The following is a 21,959-nucleotide window of genomic DNA, read 5'->3' as shown; positions in this document are numbered from 1 at the left end:
GCCAAGATTATAAATCTTAGGCTGTCATACTTCAGACACATCATGAGAAGGGAGGATTCACTGAGAAAAGCAATTATGCTATGAAAGGTGGAGGGAAATAGAAAGAGAGGAAGGCCACATGCTAGATGGATAAACTCAATCAAGAAGGTCAAAGGCCTGAGCCTGCAGGACCTGGACAGGGAGGTAGAGGACTGGGGGGCATGGAGACGTCTCATTCACAGGGTCGCCATGAGTTGAGATTGACTCAAAAGCAGCTAGCAACAATACAATAATATACTATGGATGAAGTTTGGTATGATTCATCATCATCATCATCATCATCATCATCATCATCATCATCATCATCTATACCAAGCCTTTCCCCCACAACTGGAACTCAAGGTGGATAGAAGTAGTAATTGTAACAGTCATACTACTAAATGTTGTTGTTGTTAACCTTCAAAAAGGCCCCACTTGGTTTATTCTGGATAGCCCCACTTGGTTTATTCTTGGTTTATCCCTGGATAGGGGAGATGGGGGGAATCAGAAGACCCCCAAATCATCTATAAATTCTCACTTTGGCTCCAGCCATGATGCATATTACCAGCCATTTCACATTGAGAGGTATAGATTCTGCAAGATTTGTCACTTTTCTTATTGTAAAATAGAATTACACTCATCTTGTGTAAACTGATATGCCACCCCCTTTTTCAGTTATGCAGGAATAAATCTTATGGGGATTCTATGAGACATGTAGAGGACTGAGCTGTTAATCTCACAAATAACCCAGTCATGTAATGACTCCTTAGCTGTGGCTAAGCAATAGATGTGTAGCCTAAATCAACTGGGCAACAATCAGTACATCAAATCTTATGTACCTGCCCTCCCTTTCCAGGGCTGTATCCATACTGCACAATTCTGGCGGATTGATGCCACTTTCATTGTCGTGCTTCCATCCTATGGAATCCAGGGGTCCACAGTTTGGGAAGGTACTTGAAATTCTTTGCTGGAAAGCTCTAGTATACTTTCCTGAACTGTGTAAATGGGACTGTCTAACAGAGGAGTCTGAATATCTCACTAATTACCAAACCCAGGATTTTGTCAGATGGAGCCATGGAAGTTAAAATGATATTGCAATGTGAAATGTGGACACATACTTGGGGGGGGGGGGAGTTATTCATCCTTATTGTTGTAGCAGATATACAGTAGTGTCCTCCGGGTCCAACTGAGAATAGACATAGCATTTTCAGAATTAATTTTAAGTATAAAAGCACAACAGGGACCTACAGCATCTAAACCTGTCCATCTTAACAATAGCAACAGTTGTTCATTTTTCTATAGTATTCTTTCTGTGGTTCCCCACCAACACCTTAACTCTTCATTCAGCACAGTAGTGTCACTTTTCTGCAAATACTATTATTAATTATTATATAGTCATGTACAATAATATTACCACATTAATATTATCCAGGCACTGGCATGGAGAAGTGACACAAAGTGACACAAAGTAGTGAGTTGGGAGATGGGTGTGTGTTCTGCTATCTCAGGTTGCTATGTACATACAGACCTGACATGACCAAGAGGTACCACTATACAGCAAGTGTACCATTACACAGCATCCATTATGGAGCTTTTATAATCTTTGTCACAATGATTAATTCTCACAAGGTGAACATTTCTTTTGGCTTCCATGTGTCAAGATTATCTAAAATTTTGCCAAGTTTTGGAGAATATTTCTCTTGCATCTCAACAAGTAAATCGGTTTTCCAATCATTGACTTGCTTGGCTGAGTTACACTTTTTATCCCTCTCTAAATATTGTTCCTCGTCTATTAATTAGTAGCACTACTAGAAGAATTTTATTAATGGGAATAATTATAAACAAAGGAAGCCACTAGCCGAATCAATGAATCAAAATCAAAATGACATAACATGAAATTTAACCAGTCCTGACAGCAAACGTCACATTTTATTATGATGACAATATGTTTAAGAGGACATTCAGGCTCTCTTTTATCTTTTATTTAAAACAGTTTACAATACTATTGTGTTAGCTCTGTTAACACAGTAATGGAAATCTGTTCAACCAAGGGTTTGGTTTGGTTTGAACTTCACCAGAGTCAAATGTCATTTCTGTTATACTTCAAAGAGTAAGAAAAGGGTTAAAGTCTTTCGAAACACTTTAACTCACTGATATGAAGCACAAACATCCATTCAAAAGGTCTAAAAGAAACTGCACTTGAATATCAGTGATCACACTTAATCAAAGCTGAGTAATGTTGAACTGGTGAAACAACTGTGTGATAGGACATTATTATTATGTTTTTCAAATTCAGCATCCAAAAATATGTTAGAAACAGCTACGATATTGAAAAACGTTTTTTCATCACAGGCCTGTGAATCAACATAGTTCAAAAACCATAAGGCTAATGTGACAAGGCAAGTAAAGTCATCACTATATACTGTAGTGGGAAACCATTCAACTCCTGACTCTGGTGCTATAGGTTTGGAGCTTGGGTTTCATATTTCATATTTATACCCAGCTTTTTCTCCAAAACTGGGACTCCTAGTTTTGCAGAATCAGTGTTACCGCCACCAAAACCAGCACATTTTGAAGAAAAGAAAGTAACGCTATATGCCATAATTTAATAATACCTGCTATCATGTGTGTGCATAGGTCCATTAAATCAGGAATCTTAAATTATTCAGCTGTATCATTGCATCATCTCCTTTGCTTTTTATTATATACCAAAAAGATAAGAGTTCGCCTTGTCATAATCTGTCAGTACCTCCGTTTCTAAAATATATGTGAGTCACTATGTTTTCACCATTCACATAATCATTATAAAAGCTGACCTATCTAAAGTTATAAAAAAAAATTGTAAAGGGGATGGGTCAGGAATAACTCAGGTTATTATATCTTTACCTCCATAGACAATACAGAAGCCATTCAAACTATATCCTTACAACTTGATCCACTCCTTTTTTACAGTCAAAGAAAAGTAGGGGCCCACTTCATGCCCATAAGTTTCAATTCACAAACCCATCGTTTTGTGAATTTGATCTTATTTTAGTGTGCTAGATGACAGCATTGAACAGTAGAGTTTGCTTTGGTAGAAAATTTAAAACTTTAGATAGGTCAGCTCTTCTTATATAAACATGCACAACATGCAAACCTATTGTGACAAATTAATCTTACAGTTATTTTACTGTGTCAAAAATTAATATATTAATTAGGCCAAAATTGACTTAGTACATATAAGTATCTTTGTAGGCCCAGTGTGCATTGGATGTGGCAGGGATATTGAAGTCCATAAAGCAGGAAAGCTAGATCATTTGGATATTTTTGATCGCCATGTTGATGTCAAAGGGGTTAAGTAAAATGGCTTTACTCCTGTGTGCTTGCTTAACTGGTGAGTAGCCCATGCTGACAGGAAGGAGGATAGTTTCATTGACATGTAATAACCTGGGATTAAGCTCCTAGTCCCCTGGCTTAGAAAATGGCATTCTTTCTCAATACCAGTGCAAGTTTTAAACCTGGCCAACTCAGCTTGGAGAAGCACTTGGAGCTGTTCTCACCTCTCTGGCTAACTCCACTACCCCTGCAACCAATGGGCCTCCTCCTTAAAAAGAGAAGCCTGGAGAGAGTCTACATAAGGGCTATTCCATCTTTATGCCACAGACTGGAAGAAAAGTGCTGACAGGTTTTCAGGCTCTGAAAAGCAAGGAGCAGCTCCCTGTCCCCTCTCCAGCCTCCTAAAAATAGCCCCTGCGAGAGGTCCATCAAGAACTGGATCCTTCTTTCCCTTTGCCCTAAGAAAGCTAAAGAACTCTCCAGGAGGGAGTGGCTACAGCTTTCCGACACTTAATCCTGTCCGTGAGGTCACCGCCGTCTCCAGTTAAATAAGAAGATCGAAGGCCAGGGAGCCAGGACCACTCTCAGGGACTCGGACACCTCGCGGCTCATTCCGTTGGCCTTGCTGGTGCTCCTCCTCTTCCCATCCAACTTTCTCAATCATGGTGGGTTCATGAGAGAATTCAGTTCTGCCTAGGGCGCCAAGGGTGGTTTTCTTTAGCATTGTATTTTCCAAATCTCTGCTGGATCTAATAGTGGAAAGGGTCAGGAAACCAATGTAGCGCTCAGTTGAATGTGTTCTATCAAAGAAGGCGAGCATCTGCAAATGTGTAAAGTAATCTTCATGTTAATGTGTTGGGACTAGCTGAATAATCTTCGTGAAATAGCTTGCACATTTACCTTAACGTCATAGTATGTATAACTACTACTAGCAGTATGTGATTTCTGTTTCTTAGAATGTATGTGCACTGCTATCCAGATGTAGGACATGTCTGTAAACTAATACTTAAGATTATACCTCCGGAGCAAAATCCTGAAATATAAGTCAGTCCTGAACACTGCGATAATGTGCATGTTTACTCAGAAGTAAATCCTACAGTGTGGTTTATTGTTAGCTGAGTATTGGACTGTAGCCTACACTGAGTACTTTAGGGTGGGTGTGTTTTAATTAATACTGTTCATGTAATGCTATTTCCAATTAGTTTTCAAGTACAACGCAGTAGGTCATTTCTTTAAAATATGTTTGACTCGAGTTTACAGATCATACTATGCAGCTCTACATGCTTCTTTTGTATCTCTAGCCTTTCTTCTGACTAGAAGTTGATATTACAGTGAATTTTAAAACTTTTGACAGTAGTAACTGTTAGATGTTAATAATGTTCATGACCCAGTTAAATCATCTAGAAAGGCATTAGCTAAAGGATAGGTACAACTTTTCTCTGTCAATGCAATTTTTTCCAACAGTACTAGCTTTTTTCTTTTCTTTTTCCTCTCTTTTTTGCCATGTGCAGTCCTTCAGTGCTGACCAAGTTGCTGGTAAGTGCAATATGAATTCAATTCCCTGAGTATTGGTATGATTACTTGCAAACATCAAATGCTGAATGTGCATTAGTTTTGGGTAGGCATCGTTCCATTAGCACCTTGGTGGCATCTCTGCTACTCTTGAAAAATCACACAGTCCTTTTTCTTTGCATCTTGGAAAGATGTTTCAAGGAGCAAGCTGGATGCTGTAACTTTTCAACAAGTCCTTTTTTTAAAAGGGGGCTTTTTTGTGATTGATTTCTTTCTAACAGATCGAGTTCTCCAAGGATCAGCAGGATGGTAAGTTTTGGAGGACACCTAGTAAATATGTACTGATGCATTTTCATGTAAGATGCTATTTGAACATGCCCACTGATATAAACACTGAAAGCTTACTGATTTGAATTGAACCATGCAGCCCTGTATCCCTTAAAGATAAGGCCATAAATGCCAGTATTCATATTCTGTTGCTGAGTACATGAAAATATGGGTTGCATAGATAGTGGTTTTCTGTTACAGGCAAATTATTCTTCACAGAGCTAGGAAAGAAGTGGAAAATATAAAGGGGTTTAAAATTATAATAACTTAGAAGGAAAGCATAGAAGCAAAAATGTCTGAAACGTTTCCTTTTATAAATACATGAAGAATTTGAGACAGCCTAGCAAACTCTTCTACATCACTTCTTCCTGGGAAATATTTTGGGGGAAATAAATCTGTACTGCTAGAAAAACAATATAAGACCAAATAATTTAAGTAAAAATGTAACATATAATAATAAGTGCATTATGCATTAAATGGAATTTGGTGCTGGTTGTTTTGTTGTAACTTGTGTGTTTCTCACAATTCTGGGACTATTTTTTCTTCTTTGTCAGACAAAAAGTTGCCACTTTATTAATATCATAAAATTATTGCTAGTATTATGTAGTTGGGTCTTTTGTTTGAATAACTTAATTAACTCATTATTCACTTGAAATCAGAACACTTGCTTGACTCCTTATCAGATCTTAAGAGTTCATGCAAAACCATAAATGTAGTCAGCAATCCTATTACACAGAATCACAACTCATGAACATATGTTGGCGCAGCAATGTAAAACAGAAGCATCAAAAACTTTGGAATTTATTTGTAAAACAAATGGTTTAATATAGATAATAAATGGAAATAATATAGATAATGCTTAAAATTTGGTGACTGTAAGCAGGCATATACTTCCAAAAAGAAAAGAAAAGAAATGATCTATTTTCAGGCATTTACAAAATTCATTGGGATCGCCATCTTTCATGTTGAGTGGCAATATTGCACACATTTTGGACATCCATTGTAATATGTATCATGATGAGTTGCTTATTTTGCATAAATAAAGGTTAATAATAATAATAATAATAATAATATAAAGATATAACTGGAAGATTAAGTAAAGATGATTTGATTTCACATCCTCCTTTGCACTGTACCCTATGTGACTTCTTTTACATTTCCTGCATCTGTAAAATAATTGAAAAATTGACACCAAGAAATTAATTTTTGATATTAAAATGTCCATCTTCAGCTTCCTGACTTCCTTTAGAAAACTTCAGGAACAACACATTCCTGAATAACACACATTGCTAGAATATTTTTGTTAACTGGCCCATTAGCTTGCTACATTAACCCATGAGATAACCATTAAATCAGTAAACACTTTAGTATTCTGACATAAAAGAATCCAACAAGATTTCTAAATGTTTACAAGGAACATTTAGGAAGTACCAGCCAGAACATTCGTACTAGGTGAAGCAATACATTCTCTGTTTAAATTAAAATTGCATCATCATAAAAGAAAAGTTGCCTCCAGCTGTTATCAATTTCAGTCTTAGGAAAAATTGTAATACCAAAACCCAACAGCAGTATTTACACACAAACACACACAAGTAGGAGCCTAGGGTAGAAATTTATTTCTGGACCCGATTCTGTTTTTTAAAGCAGAGAGCTTTGCCCAGGAAAAACAATTCCATCTGTCTCTATGTATTATCTCTTCTTACCCCCAGTAACTCCAAAAGCATCTTTTTAGTCCTACCAGTATCTTGCATGGAGCAGAGGGAGAACTAATTGAGTTGCAATGCCTTTTTTAAAAGCAGAGAGGGGGTCTTTGGGCAACTGTTTCAGCAATGTCCACCTGTTGTTAGGCTGTGAGGATTATACTGACATAAAGTGTATAGTGAGTAAAGGCAGCTTGAGAGACAGAAGAACATGCTTTCAGCATAAATCCTTCTTCTGTCTACTACTATGGTTAAATATGCACAAGAATTAACACTGGAGCTGATTTTGTCTGAAGTCGCAGCCCAGCCTGCTTGCTACCAGTTTTTATGAGAAACTGATGCCATCTTTCACAGTAATTAGGAAATGAAGAATTTACACTTTGCTTCTCTGAAAATTGAGATTCTTAATAAACCAATAATTAGTGCTTTTTAAAAAGTTGAAGAGCTGGTGAGGAAATTTTTCAGTGGTGTCAATGAGTGAAGTTCTGTTCTTTGCAGCCACTGAGGAAACGTCAACTGTGAGCCTTTAAATATGTAGCAGTCTCTCTTCTGCAACTCTAAAAGGCCAAAACTTTATGAGCTGTAAGGAGAGAGGGCTAGCAGTACCGGAGTCTTGTAAGTCTCAACACATTAGACAGTGAGGGGAAGTAAGATCAGATATATTAGGTTACCGTCTAGCAACCACACATCTTCTCTCAGCATTTTAGAAGCGTGCTAAGAAGTCCCTTCAGGCAGTATAAGGAGGGATGAAGTGAGCACCAAAATAGTACAGCTTCAGAAGTCAAGGGAGGGAGATGAATGACGGGTGCATCATTTATCACCGGAGCTTTCTGATTCTATGGCCACCACATGGCACCAACAGCACTGATATTTATTGGTTTGTTGAGTGTATTTTGGCTTTGGGACAAATTCCAAATTGGTGTAGAGGAAGATATTTTCCATTGGCAATTGATTGGTCACTGCCTAAAGAGAATGCTGGACTAGATAAACCTTTGGTCTAATCCAGCTGGGCTCTTCTTATGCTCTTATATTCCAAACTAGTGCATGTTGACAGATCACGCTCTGGGCTCTTAAAGAAGACTTTTCAATGCTGTGGAGGATAGAGAGGAGGAATGAAGGGAGATTGTTTTTGTTTTTATTTATTTATTTATTTATTTTGAGGCAAACCACTCCAAAGACTGGTAACAATCTAACAGAATAAGTTTTGGTTTTTTTCTGGAAGAGCGGTTTGCTTTTCCACAGGAACTATGTACCTTTATTTCATTGCCTCTCACATTTTCTTTTAACTATCACAGCACAATGCCTGGTATTTTTGGCTGGCAACTTGTGTCTCTCCCGCCACCCTTCATTTACTCAACCATTAAGTCAGGCATTATTCTGATGTGCAACTGGACATATTTTGGAGCAATAGGAAAATTAAATGTGCAATAGGAAATAGATTTGTGCAATTAGCAATATGGGCTTTAGTGATAAGCATATAGATGTGAGAGATAAATAAACAGATAATTCTATGATTCTAGGCAAAACGACTACTATTGTCTTTTATTGTCACTGTTAGAGTTACACTGTCACCTTGTATTAATAGTATATTATTGCATAAATTTTGTCAGTTCTGCAGTGCCACCAAACCTGGGGGATGCTGTCACTTTCTATGTTGGTCATGAAAAGTACCTCCTTTGTACTGGCCCTCTGGTTCTTGTGAAGAAGTGTGGGGAGATAATAGAATAAACCATACATTGCACTGTCTGGTATGCCCACAGCAACAGAATTGCAAGACAATGCCATCTTCATGTGATTCCACATGTGGAACAACTTATTTGCTTCAGATGTACTGGGAAGGAACGGTTAAAATGAGAGGTACACATTTGTGTCCTGTTCTCTAAAGGCCCCATTCCTGAAATTGCCCTCTCTCAGGAGGAAGGGATGGGAATCAGATGAGCAAAACCTCCTGGGAATCAGGTATCAAAGTAGATTGCCACAGCTCATCTATCGCTTCCGTTATGAAGTATGGCCACATTGCTGTTTATATGCAGTATTTATAAATGTATGCTCTTTTACTGAAAGCCAGCATGGTGTAGTAAGTTAAGCATGGGAGTACAACTCTGGAGATCACGGTTTGAATCCTTGCTTGGCCATGGAAACCCTCTGGGTGACATTATGCAAGTCGCATTCTCTCAGCCTCAGAGGAAGGCAAAGGCAAACCCCCTCTGAGCAATCTTGCCAAGAAAACATCATGATAAGTTTGCCTTAGGGAGGCCGTGAATCAGAAAATGTGAAAGCACAAAACACATGCGCACACAGCATGTACTGAAGCTCCTATTAGCAATCACACATTTGAAATTGGTGAATCATAAAAGAACTCTACCCCCATTAAATCTATAAACTGTTTAGTTATATTTATTAGGATAGTTATGTATGTTAAACCACTGCGATGCAGTAGCTGGAGACCAGCGCAAGAACAATGAAGTACACAGTAACAGACGAAATTACCAAACTGCCACACATCCATAGCAGGTAATACCTCCATTCATTGGGAGCGTTAACAACAATTATGTATGCAGTTTGTAGTGAAAATGAGAACATTCTGAAAGCTCCTACCATGAGATGTTGATGGCTCTTAGAGAAAGAAAAACAAGTTTTGAAATAAAGTTGAGACTACCGGCAAAACTCTGCAAATTGCAATGCTATCATAATTTGGCTTGAAGGAAATCTCAGACTGTTAATGCTATTAATATACTCTCACCAATATTAACTTGTTAATGGGCACATTCCTTGGCTCTGGTAACCTTTGACCTTCTGTTTTTGTAGAATTTAAGGAGGCATTCCTCCTCTTCGACAGGACTGGCGAGAGCAAGATCACTCTCAGCCAGGTTGGAGATATTATTCGTGCCCTGGGACAGAACCCCACTAATGCTGAGGTCAAGAAAATCCTGGGCAACCCCAGCAATGAGGGTAATGATTCTTCTGTGTTTTGTTTACTAGTTCAAATGTCTCTTCCTCCTATTGGGAATATGTATTACTCTTGATAACACAGGCCTGTGATTAAATTATTTTTCTCAATATTGTAGCTGTTTTTAGTGTATGTTTGGGTGCTGACTTCACAAAACACATTAAAAATGTTGTCCCATACACAGTTCTTTCACAAATTCGATAATATTATCAATACAGTTGTTACCCAGTTTTGATGAAGTGTGAATGCCGGTATTCCAGTGCAATTTCTTTTAATGCTTTTGAACTGATTTTGGTTGTTCATATCAGTGAATTGAAATCTTTTGAAAATCTCTTTCTTATTCCTTGAAAAATAATTCTTTACAGGCTTATATAATTCAGCCACATATTACAATATATAAATGTCAAAGTGAGTTGTGAAAAAACTGTGCATGATAGAGCACATCTGAGGTCATTTTTTGGATTTAGAATGCCAAATTCCTATAAAAGTAGCATGCAATTTTCTAAAAAGGTTTTTATTACCCCAATTTTGCAGGCCTGTGTAATAAGGGACTGTCTTATGAAAGACGGATCAGTCCATTCTCATACAAGCATGGTGTGTGAATCAATCTAGAGAACTAAAAGTCATAACTGGACTAGACTGTTTGGAGATATGTACTTTGGCAAGCAATCTAAAGGTAAATTTGTATACTTGCTTGGAAGTAAGATCTGTTAAACACTGGGAGATCAGATTTCCAAGTAAATTTGCAGTGTCAGTGAACGTTATCACGCACATTATTTTCACCATTATGGGAATGGGAAGGAGACTCTTGGGGCCATGTGCGATCGGGAAACACGGATTTTACCGCACAGCAAATCATCAACAAAAAGGCCCCATTCTGTTCCACGGAATCTATTCAGTGCTGAGGAGCATTAAATGTTCGGGTCAAAAGTTTTCCGACCCAGCAAAATGGCGCCCCTCAGCACTGAATGGGGATGGCTTGTGCCCATTCCCATAATGGGAAAATAATGTGTGCAATAACGTCCAATGACATCAATATAGTTGCTACAAGGAGACTTTTTAAAATACTACAGTTTTGGATTTATATTTGTGTTTTCAGTAACTATTTGTTAAAAAAACTGGTTTAATTAGTACCTGGTCAGGAGGACCACTTCAGTACTATATATACACTGCCTTGAATTTTGTGGAACGGAAGATTTACATTTATATAAACAATTTAGAAATTGAAATCAAAAGGCTAAAAGCATTCTTAACTTTGGTTAGATTGCATGTATTGTGAGAACTAATGCAAAGAATAAGCAAAAATAATTGTTTTGAAAGAGTCAGTGACACATCAGGGCCTACAGGGTTGTTTTGGTTTTCTTCTTAAAAAGATGATAGCAGGTTTTATGAGTATGACAGTGCTGTATAAAAAGTGCACTCATGTTTAACAGAAGGGGAAAATCATGCAACCTCAAAACATTTTTTTAAACTCTTTGTGTCCACCTCTACTGAAAACATAAATGCTAATAAAGTAAGAAACTAAAAATGCAAAGCTCTGACATTTCAATTCTCCATGCAATATGTTCCAATCAAACTAGAAGATGCACTAGGAAGGCAACCCATTGTATGGCTTTGTTGATTTAGAGATGGAGTTGTGTGTGACAACCATTAAATTAAGATCTCTGTAAAATCTGTTTCCCTTAATTAAATGAAAGATTTACCTCCTTGTGAATGTAGCATCCTCTGGTGATAGATACAACAAACAAGGACTTCAATGCTTCTGCCAAACTGAGAGCTGTGGCAGAAAATTCAATTTCTTAAGGAGGGATGGCTGTGAGTGTGGCAGCTATTTCAGATGGTACTTGGTACTTCAGAAGTGGAATGCCTAGAAATATTGCCAAATGTATCTGATAATATTATTTGTAATATTGTCTCCTTGCAGAGATGAATGCAAAGAAAATTGGGTTTGAAGAGTTCCTGCCAATGTTGCAGGCAGCTGCCAATAATAAAGATCAGGGTGGCTTTGAAGACTTCGTTGAAGGTCTGCGTGTCTTTGACAAGGAGGGCAACGGGACAGTCATGGGTGCTGAACTCCGCCACGTACTGGCCACTCTGGGTAAGAAGAGTACAGAGGCTCATCTAACATGAAGAACGAACCCATACTATAAACTTATATTTGGGGCCAAAGGTTAAACTATCAGTCAAATTCTCAGACCTTGGCTGCTGGCTTGAGTATCCTGGGGATTATAATCCAAAAAAATAACTTGGACAATTTAGCTTCTGTCAAATAAATATGGGGAGTGTAATTTGATCAGAGAATTTCTTTGTTAGAGAGTCCTGTGCCTTCATGGAGCACCCCTATCTCCAGATGGAATGAAACTTGAGGGCACTTCTGTTTAAGTGGAAGAAAGGAATAAGAATAGAAAATAATAATGTTCCTACAAATATCCTGGCAGAAGAATACCTGCTGAACCAGTCTGCTTTATAGTCTACAGTACGATTAATGCCTAAGCGTTTTCAAAGGTGAAAAAGAAATGTAAATACTGAAAGGATTATAGAATAGACTTGTGAAAGAGTTAGTGTGGCAATTACTTTAGCTTAGCTGAGCATATGTAGCTGAGTTCTGAGTTCATTGGCAGCTAATGTTGACTGGAGAGGGAACAAAGTGGAATATTGTGTGCTACCGTAATGCAACTTTCTGTATAAACAAAGGTTTAAATTTAGCATATCCATCTATATTAGAGCCTTGAAAATTCATACTTTACTGAAGTAGCATTGGTGTCACTTTGGTATGTCAGGATCTCATACTATGACAAAAGTTGAAGGGTGGGAAAACATGGGCTTGCCAAGGTCTCAAACATATTACTTGCAGCAGTGTTTCTTGAGCTTCATTATGTGGGGAGGGGATTTCTCCCCCCCCCCCCCAGTGTGCCAGGGACTGGCGTCATACTTAGGCCCATTGGCTACAATTGATTCTTTGGTGTGTTACAGACGTGCCTATAGTACGTCCCCAGGACGTACTAGGGTTAGGAAGGGCTGTCACTTCATGACGCCCCTAACCCTAATACGTATTGGGTCCATACAAAATGGCAGTGCCCATCCACACGGGCGTTGCCATCTTTACGTAGCGGACGCATAGCGTCCGCACATTGCACCCTGGATGTGACGCCGCGAGTGTGCGACTAGCGCCTCACAGTGTCACTTCCGGGGAGCAAAAAGAAGCGCCATTTTGGGACTTCTTTTTGCTCCACGAGGGAGCCACACGGTTTGGCTGCTGCGGCTCCCTCGCGGAGCAACCAGCAGTACCGGCAGACCGCCGCTTTTAGGCGATCTGTAACGCGCCTTTCTTTCCTAGAAACTTGCCATTCTGGCAGCCATTCATCTGAAATCTATTTTTGGTTGTTCCTTCCAGCCCATTTCTTACAGGAGCCTTGCTTTCACAGCAGCTGCAGCTACCACTATCCGCCTTTCCCAGAATGCTTCTAGGCCCTGTGTCAAGCCCAGACATGGGCATCATGCCCATCATCCCCAGAAGGGAAAACAAGATTGTACATGCTACAGATATCTTATTTGGTATGTCTGCTTAAAGGAAGTCAGCATCAACAATGGTGAGATCTCTGGAGCTCAGAGGTACATGTCAGGTGCTGCCGGCAGGATGGGCTCATTCTATTATGCAGTGGAATATGAGGAGATTCTTCTATGCAATGTTTTTCTTTTGATATTGAAAGGAATCCACAGTGAGGTAGCATACTAGAAAATACACATTGTTAATACAGCTTCTGGAAGTCTGTGAGCTGGCATTACCATCTCTCCTCTCTCTGTGCTTCAGGTGAGAAGATGAAGGAAGAAGAAGTAGAAGAACTTATGAAAGGACAGGAAGATTCCAATGGATGCATCAACTATGAGGGTATGTACTACTAGCCATCAGTGAAAAACAACTCCCAGTATAATTGGTGGTGTGCAGGGGAGGTTTGAATAGGAAAAGAGCAGCCATGCTAGATGAGAGAAACCTGTTCTTGGCCCAGCAGATCTTTGGGGGTAAGGAGGATTTCAATTAGAGAAATAATCTTGGATGGAAAAAGCTGAAACAACATCTCTCCAGTGGTGTTACCCTGGTCTGTCTCTTACCTCTCACACTCTAGTGTCATGGTTGCATTTCTTTCTCTTTCTTTGCTTTTAAATTGGCATATCTGGCCTTAGATTACACCTGTTTTGTCATCGAAGAAAAAATGCAGACATTGAAATAGAGTATTCACCTACCTCATGGAAAGGCAAAAAGAACAGTCTCAGTCTCTCCCTCCCTCCCTCTCTCATTATACACACACACACACACACACACACACACACGGTTACCGCCATTCCTAAATTTCTAAATGGAAAGCATGTGCAAAACACATCAGAGTCTGCTGAGAGATCATTAGGCAATTTACAATACATCAGTAAGATTTCTGACTGTCAACAGTTTAACAACAGTGAATAAAATTACAACTAAACTGAATTTTGGGTATGGCTGGCCTTGTGCTGAGGCCTTACCTTTCAGTCTCAGTGTTCCTTGTTAGTAATAATGACTATTAAGACAATTAAGACTATTAAGTCTTTGACAAAGTCTTGCTGGTTTTGTAGAGGTTTATATTAGTATCCTTGGTTCTTAAATAACACACATGCAGATTCATGTGTGCTTGTGACATTCAGGTTATACCACTATTCAGTTGGTTTCATGGCCAAGTGGGGTATCGAACCCTGGTCTCCAAAGTCGCAGTCCAACACTCAACCACTACACCACACTGGCTCTCCAACTACTTTTTAAAATAACATTCCAAGTTCTAAGAGAGAGGTATCAGTCTGCTTGGTGGATACCAAGATTTCCAGAGTTCACAAAATGTCCCTTCCAAATGTACAGGGATGTGTGTGTGTGTTTGAATGCAACCCTAGGCAGACTGAACATATTCAGCAGAAAGAAGAGTTCAGGCAGGAGGGAAAATGGAATGGAGTATCCACATTACAATGTTTTGTTGACAAATCTCATTTGTTTCCTTTAAAATGATGTTGATTTTGTGCTATTCCACAGCATTTGTGAAGCACATCATGTCTGTCTAAATGGAATTGTCCAGATGCACAACTTGGTAAGTTCTTTTTGTGGACATGCTTTAGTTTCCCTCTTGTCTCTTCAAGCCTTTTATTATTTGCATGCGGCCATCTAATGGAAACAGTTCAGGGAGGACGGGAGCCAAAAGTAGCTAATCCTTCAGCGGAATGGCCCAGATTCCCATTTCTTCCCCTGCTGTTGCCATATGGACTAGTGGCTGCTGCAACATGACCAATATAGGGCAAGGCTTCTTGGCTTGATAAGTAAATGATACTAACGCTGCCATGTTTGGCCCAAATCCAACTTTGTGCTAGCACCTGTCTACCAGTGTGTCAGGCTGTTCTCCTCCTCCACATTGTAGCTCTCTGTGCAGCCTAAAAACCTACCCTGGAGGATTTCCAAGCCACCTGGAGCAGATACTGAGAATGGGTGGGGAAGTGGGGGCACTGATGATAAGGGAACATTGTCTCCCCTCCCCACAAGTGATTCCACTTCCAGAAGTAGGTATCTCTGCTGAACAACCTCTCTATGCTCTGGCCTTTATATTTATATTACACAGACTGGGTTTCCCTTATCCGGAATTCTAAAATATTCCAAAATCCAAAATTGTCCACATGGGTGGTTGAGGTAGTGACACCTTTGATTTCGGATGGTTTACTGTACATTAACTTTGATTAATGCACTTTTTTAAAAAAAATATTGGGTTTAATATTACTTTTAACCTATGTGCACAAGATGTACATGAAACATAAATGAATTTCATGTTTAGACTTGGGTCTCATCTTCAAGATATCTCATTATGCATATGCATTATGCATATGCAAACCCAAGCATTTTGGATAAAGGACTTTGTCACTCAGGTGTCCAGATATATGCTTGAGAGCTTTGTACAGTTGCACTAAGAGATCGAGAGACTCCAAACTCAGTAGGGTTCATCCTGAGAAAGTTCTTACTAACCACAGTTCTCATACTTGTAAAATGATATTGTTGATGCATTAATCAAAGTGCTGGCAGCTTGTCTGAGCAAAGGGAGTGCCATGCCCCAGGGGCATCACTAAAGCAGTTACAGAGGGGTGGGTTTACTTTGCATTGAAGGATTTATATCTGCCAAGTAGCTACTGAACCAAATGGGGCAGAAAGCAGGGGAGGCATTAGGGGGGTTCAATGGGTTTGGATTGCACAAAGTGACCTCCCCTAAGAGAGTGGGTGACACCACTGATCCCCAAACATCTGCCTTTTGGTGTTTGCATGTGTACTTTTGAACCACTAAAGAGATGGCAGAAGTGGAGCAAGGCACAGTGGGAGTGGAAAGGAGAAACTCCGGATTTTTTTAAATTAAATTTTAATTTTAAAAAAATAAATTATTTTATAAAATTATTTTAAAACATTACACCTTACCAAATTTTCTTTTTAAACACATGAAACTATGTACAAATAAATACATTTAGGCTGTGTGCATGATGTTGTAATGTAAAGGTATAATGTTAATTTTGCTAGTTGTTTATGTCACAACTATTGCCATTACATTCAGTGATATGAAGGAATTATGTTTTATGAATAACATTAGTGCAAAAAAATTACTAAGGATTCTGTATGATGTGGTATGGGAGGAGGTCAATGGAGATGTTGACATCATGTGCTACTGCACTGGCTGACACCAACCCTAGTGATGCCACTGCCATTCCCCACAATTTCTGCATGGAGTTGCCCCCACAACCTTCTCATCTCTGCATTAAAACCCTGAGTGAGAGGACGAACAGGTATTACTTGATGCAAATATAGGTGTGACAAAATACAATATCAAGTTTATAATAATGTATAACATATAATCATAACAAAATCAAATGTTACTTGTCTTTGTGTTTTGGCAGAACAAGATCAGCAGGCATTTAAGACTGGTGAAACATCTAGGAAACTACCACTCCATCCAGTACCATCACCCTGGAACCCAAAAGGACTATAATATATGCCTCCCAACCACCCCACTTTTTAATGCCAACAAAATGAGATGCCAAATGAATCTTAACATTTTACACTTCATTTGCTGAGGCACATGAGAAGGACTACATGGCCACAGCTGTCAAGCCCAGTAATCTCTTCTCCCGCTCCATTTTGTCATCATGAAAATAATGTATGAAGAAGAAAAAGGAAGGGGCAGGAAATCTGACTGTAAATCCTAGTGGTCAGTATATGGCTGGAAATTTTCTTTAATCGGTTCAAATCCCAATTAAAACATAATTGAAGTCTTAATTTATTTTCACTATCTATTGTATTCCATACAATAAAGTTTTATGAAAAAAGGATTGCCTTGGGGGTTTGGTTTACTTAATGGAGAGTTGGAGAAAGGGATGGAATTTCTTAATTGTTCTTCAATGATTTCAAGTGTTTCCTTGGAAAACACAGTATTATTATTCACAAATGTGTCCAAAGGAGAGACCTTTAGTAACATTGATCCATCTATGCATTCTTCACTCATCGGCAGACAGCAGGTGAACAAGCAATTAAGGCCCCATTCCCACTTACAAATAAATTGGTGTGTGATCCGAATCGATGGATCGATTCGACAGTGAAGTGTGGTTCCCAGTATATTTGCCCTAATCACATTTTCTCCCACTACATTTCCCCCTGTTACATTTTTTCCCCTCTAAAATAATCCATTTGTGGTTCCCATTCATAAATGAATCGATTCAAAATGATTCGGTTCCAGCTGGCCAAAGGGGAAATTTAAATCGATTCCAATCTGCATGTGGTTCTCACGTGCGCAGATTTGATTTATCAAAAAAAGAAGCGGGGAAAATCAGTGTCATAAAGACATGGTTAAATGGGTCTGGCACATGACCCTCCCTCTCAGAATCGCTTCAGCGATTCCGATTAAGTGGGAACCAGGGTCGTTTGAACCGGTTCAAACTGATTCACGATCCAATTTAAAAGGTAGTGAGAATGAGGCCTTAGTTCTCCCCATTGCTATAGACTGGGGCGGGCAACTGCAGAAGACTAGGAGTGCTTATAAGCACTCCTGAAGACCTTGGAGAACAGCATCTCCTCCTACTCCCACAAAAAATATTTTTTTTTATCTCCCAGATATTCCTAGATGATCTCTAGATGACATGAGGACATGTTTTGGGACCTTCTTGGGCCACTTTAGGGCATTTTGGGGGGAATTCCTTTTTGCAAGTGGGGTTCAGGGAGGTGGTAGAAATGCCCTCTATACCCTCTAGAAGTAATTTTGGGGCATTTCAAATTTTGGGAGAAAAAACTGACCCTTGAGGAGGGTTGTGGCATAGCCCTGGAGGGCCACATGCCGCACTTTGCGTCCCCCCGCACCTATAGACATAGACCTTGTAGAAACTGCTGTGATAGATTCACCTTAGGGTTGCCATTAGTCAGAAATGACTTGAAGGCACACAACAACAATAAAATATCTTCCATTTTGAGCACAAACACGGAGTGCAGTTTGCCACTGAAATCTGTCATTCAAACTACAATACTAAAAAACTGGAGGTCCTAAAAAAAGGATTTAAAATTTGCAATATAAAATTTGCAAAGTATGTTGACCTTCAAATATGATTTAAAAATTATTGCCATACTGTTTCTGCCTTGCAGATCAATGGGCTATCTTAAAAGACTATTTAAAAAAAACAAACACAGAATGATAAATTTTATAATCCCCTCATCCTGGCAAAGACAAAATGTGACTTATTGCAGCAGTGGTATACAGTAAGGCTTTACTTTAATTTTGTTCTTTGAAGATTGCTATTGAAATAAGGCAGTAACAAAGCTACGTAATTATTGGCATGCCTTTGGTCTCCAGTGCAACTCTTATTTTCCCCACTGGACGTGTATAAAACTTCTTTAATCCCCCAGCCAAGTATCAGCTTGTTCTATAACGGTCTGGCTTAACCTTCTTAAATTTCTACATATGAAATGACCATAACTCAAGAGCTGGCAGGTGCATAGGCGAGGTGGGGTTTGGGATGGGATGACAATCCTTGCATTCCAGCCTGCTGGAGAAGGGACAAGTGTCTGGTTTCCATGCCTCCCTCCACACACACACGTACACTTACAATAAAAATAAAAACCATGTTCCTATTTAAAACCCTGACGCATGCATATCCAAATTGGTCTCTGCATGAGTTTTTGCAGGGACAGTTGGCCAACATTTTATTTACAGCTTCCCATAAGTGGAAGAAAAGCCAAGGCCTCTTATGCGTGCTTGAAGGCTTTCTGAGTCTCAACAGGCATCGTGACAAATAGATTCTATTGGGCAATTTACAGCAATGGGGGCGGTTTTCCTACCTCAGGTAATGGTGTGTGTGTGATGGGGGAAAACTAAAGATCACTACCACATTACTTTGGTATTCCATGCTTTGTAGCAAAGCATGGAGCAAAATACATAGAGTGGAAGCAATCTCCCTCTTTAAGAATATCCTCTGAGCTTCAAGATTCCGTGGAGATGTGAACCTATTTCTTCCACTCTTAGGGGTCATTCCCACTTGGGGTATAATCCACGTTCTGATCCGACTCCGCTCCACTTTCTAAGCGATTCTCAAAAGGTCCCTTGTTCTCACTATGAAAAGGGAGCTTTTGTAGAATCGCATTTTTTTTTTTTTTTGGCTGGGAACACTTGTCGTTCCCATTAGATGGAGCTGGGGGATAGCGTCTGTCTTTCTCTCTTCCTTCATTTCTCTCTCCCCCTTTTCCCTCTTTTCTTCCTTTCTTCCTTCCTCTTCCCTCTCCCCCTCCTGCTTACCTACTCTCTTTCCTTCCTGCTGCCACCACTTCTCCAAAGCTGACGGGGCTTCTGTCACTGCGGTTGCACCGCTGCTGCTTGCCCACTGCTTGCCAGTGTGGCAGCAACACCGCAAACGCCACCAGCTCTGCAATGACAGTGTGGCAGCAGCACTGCAAGCCCCGCCAGCTCTGGAGAAGCAGTGGCGGCAGGAAGGAAGGAAAGAGAGAAGGTAAGCAGGAAGGAAGGAAGGAAGAGAGAGAAAGAGCTGCTGCAGGTCAAGGCCGGGGGACCCGGAAGGAGGGAGAGGAGGAGGGTGAGAGATAATTTAAAAAAAACGAGCAAATAGAAATAATTGAAAAATTGATCTATTGATTTTTTGATTGTTTCTATTAAAAAATTGATTCTGATCTGGGATTCCCACTTATTGGCCATACTTCAGAATTGATTCTTCCAAAAAAAAAAACCAAAAACCCACTTCCAAAGTAGTGTCAGGAAACCCCAGGTTATTTGGGTTTGCCCCACTTCTTTCCTCCTGGAATCAATCCAATGAGGATCAGAAGTGGTTTCAAATGGGAACGAAGGTTGTTTTCCCAAATCCTGCTTCGTGGCAAACTGCAGTGGGAATGGCCCCCTAGTTTCTTCCTAGTCTGATGTGAAATCACTGTACCTTCAAGACATTTCTGACTTATGGATACCCTATGGCAAATCTATCAAGGGGTTTCCTTGGCAAGTTTTTGAAGAGGGGGCTTGCCTTTGCCTTCCTCTGAGGCTGAGAGAGTATGACATGCTCAAGGTCTCCCAGTGGGTTTCTGTGGCTGAGTGGGGATTCAAACCCTGGTCTTCAGAGTTATAGTCCAACTTTCAAAACACTATGCCACACATGCTTTCATGACAAATGACAGTTTATTCATTTATGAAAGGCAACTGCTTTCACCTTGCAAATGAATGAGCAAAAGTGCAGCAGCTGCTGTTTCAAAGGTGAAAGCAGGTGGCTGTTGGGCTCCCTGGAGGTAAGAGAGCCTGAAGATTGTGGCTCTGGCAACCAGGACTTACCATCACCTCTCCTCCTGCTTTGTGCCATCTTATATATAGAAACTTGCACATTTTTTGGTATCTTTGCGGAGTCCTGGAACTAATCCCTCACAGATGCAACATCCCACTGTACAGGTATCGTAGTTGAAGTGAGCTGGGAAGGTCTTTTTTCCCCTTGGGGACACTGAATAAACTGTTGTGCGCCTGTGTTTTGCCTGCGACCCCTCACATGAGATCAGGTTTTCCACTCGTGGTGTCACATCGGTGCTCAAAAAGTTTCAGATTTTGGAGCATTTCAGATTTTCACATTTGGGATGCTCAGTCTGTAGTACCATTAGAAAACAACAGGCAATTGCTGTTCAAGAGAGTTGAAAGTGGAGGCTTTCCACAAAAGAGGTATGAGGAAGCCTTTGAGTGTATTTATTTCTTAAGTCCAATGGGACTTCTCAGGTCAAATAAATGCTGTGTTTTTGAAACAATACAAAACCTGTGAAACTATTTACTTGAGGCAATATTAAAAGAGTGCCATGTGCACACTTCAAAGAGTGATCCCTCGTTCAATTCACCTTCAGTTCTGGGTGGGAGGAGTAGATACTACTCTCAGTGGCTAAACATCCATGCTTGTTTATCAATATGTGTTCTTTCACTGCCATCTTGTGGTTACATATGTGAAGCCCTAATTACTTCCTTATTCTTTTTTTCCTGTTAATTGCAATGCCTTTATTCTTACACTAATTTAAAAAATCCCTTTCATAAATACTTCAAACCTACTTGAGTTGGAAAGAAAAGTAGTGCAGCATCAGCATAAGAGAGGCAGCCTTTCTTCTGCAACTGCTGGTGCATAGAATTTGGGGATAGATAGACAGAGAGACAGACAGACTGACTGACTGACTGACTGACTTATCTAGCCAGCTAATATAATAGAATTAGATAGATGACCTCCTACGTAGCATCAAATTTATGGATAAATTTCCAAATATGATTGTGTTGTGAGTTATTTAAAAAACAACAGCCTTTTAGCAACTGATATATCTTTTAGTTTATCCTAGAGATTCTCCAAGGTTCAGATCAAACATTGATTTAAAAATCTACAGATACTACAAACAGCCTCTTGCTGGCAGACACCTACGCTTTTTATTTCTGCCGACTGTATTAAATGAAATAATTATATATCGTCAAATGGCTTTCTCTAAACCATCTCCACTCCACTTGCTTAGTATAAGGACAGCCAGCCTATGCATTTTTGACAACAGAAGCTTGTTAGTTTATGATGAAAAGGAACATTTACATGGTTACCTTTTTTAA

The 21,959-nt window shown here is 39.6% G+C and overlaps 1 protein-coding gene across 1 annotated transcript in view; it reads left to right on the top strand.

Moving 5' to 3' along the window:
* The window catches only part of MYL1 (myosin light chain 1), a 33,998-nt gene extending 16,805 nt beyond the window's left edge, over positions 1–17,193 (top strand). The window contains exons 2-7 of the mRNA XM_089477878.1: positions 5,127–5,154; positions 9,681–9,824; positions 11,747–11,920; positions 13,634–13,711; positions 14,873–14,927; positions 16,762–17,193. Coding sequence (XP_089334004.1) covers positions 5,127–5,154; positions 9,681–9,824; positions 11,747–11,920; positions 13,634–13,711; positions 14,873–14,901 — 453 coding nt within the window. The 3' untranslated portion in view covers positions 14,902–14,927; positions 16,762–17,193. The remainder of the gene's footprint in view (positions 1–5,126; positions 5,155–9,680; positions 9,825–11,746; positions 11,921–13,633; positions 13,712–14,872; positions 14,928–16,761) is intronic.
* Positions 17,194–21,959: the final 4,766 nt, after the last annotated feature.

The sequence above is a fragment of the Sceloporus occidentalis genome, unplaced genomic scaffold (genome assembly GCF_023333645.1).
Source record: "Sceloporus occidentalis isolate IW3139 unplaced genomic scaffold, rSceOcc1.0.p SCAF_12, whole genome shotgun sequence".
NCBI classification, from domain to species: domain Eukaryota; kingdom Metazoa; phylum Chordata; class Lepidosauria; order Squamata; family Phrynosomatidae; genus Sceloporus; species Sceloporus occidentalis.
Note: the sequence above shows the minus strand (reverse complement) of the source record. Positions and strands in the feature narration are given on the sequence as shown.